The sequence below is a fragment of the Austrofundulus limnaeus genome, unplaced genomic scaffold (genome assembly GCF_001266775.1).
Source record: "Austrofundulus limnaeus strain Quisiro unplaced genomic scaffold, Austrofundulus_limnaeus-1.0 Scaffold675, whole genome shotgun sequence".
NCBI classification, from domain to species: Eukaryota; Metazoa; Chordata; class Actinopteri; order Cyprinodontiformes; family Rivulidae; genus Austrofundulus; species Austrofundulus limnaeus.
The window spans coordinates 1,153-1,933 of NW_013953077.1; the positions used below are offsets into that span (position 1 = coordinate 1,153).

At 50.7% G+C, this 781-nt stretch overlaps 1 protein-coding gene across 1 annotated transcript; it reads right to left on the bottom strand.

Annotated features, from left to right (window-relative positions):
- Nucleotides 1-467: 467 nt before the first annotated feature.
- On the bottom strand, nucleotides 468-751 carry LOC106531777 (ribonuclease H; the record flags this gene model as incomplete). Its single annotated transcript, XM_014027699.1, is given in 1 exon segment — nucleotides 468-751. A coding segment is annotated over 1 exon segment (284 nt), but the record flags the coding sequence as incomplete, so codon positions are not given.
- Nucleotides 752-781: the final 30 nt, after the last annotated feature.

Consider the following 781-nt stretch of genomic DNA (forward strand, 5'->3'; position numbering starts at 1 on the left):
AGTGTACGCAGGTCAGGACTTAAAGCCAAATCTTCTTTAGAAGGAGTATTATTGTCAGGGTCAGTCAAGTACAGTATGATGGATTTAATAGCCGGGTCCAGCATTTGTAGCTGGACAATGTCGGGGTCAGACAGCATCGGTTGCACCGAGACTGTGTTGTCAGCCTTTTCGGCTGCAGCTTGAGCTGTTAAAGAAGGATGTCCCATTTGTAACAGGAAGCCAGTCAAGCACAAAGAACTTTTCATGGCATGTGATCACTTGGTGACTTCACATGACCTCCAGATTTACTGGAAGAAAGTCACAGGACACTCACGTGTCCCGGGCCCAGAGAAAATTTGCAATGACCTCGCGGACTCTTTAGCCAAGAGTGGTGCCGTAGACGGCTCTCAGTGGTCCTTCGACCCATCATGGCTAGTCAAAGTTCAGTCAACACAGCCTAATGTTGAAGTAACAGCAGTTACACGTGCTCAAGCTGCAGCCGAGGAGGCTGACAACACAGGGTCAGACAGCATCGGTTGCACCGAGACTGTGTTGTCAGCCTCCTCGGCTACAGCTTGAGCCCGTGTAACTGCTGTTACTTCAACATTAGGCTGTGTTGACTGAACTTTGACTAGCCATGATGGGTCGAAGGACCACTGAGAGCCGTCTACGGCACCACTCTTGGCTAAAGAGTCCGCGAGGTCATTGCAAATTTTCTCTGGGCCCGGGACACGTGAGTGTCCTGTGACTTTCTTCCAGTAAATCTGGAGGTAAGTCACCGGACACTCACGTGTCCCGGGCC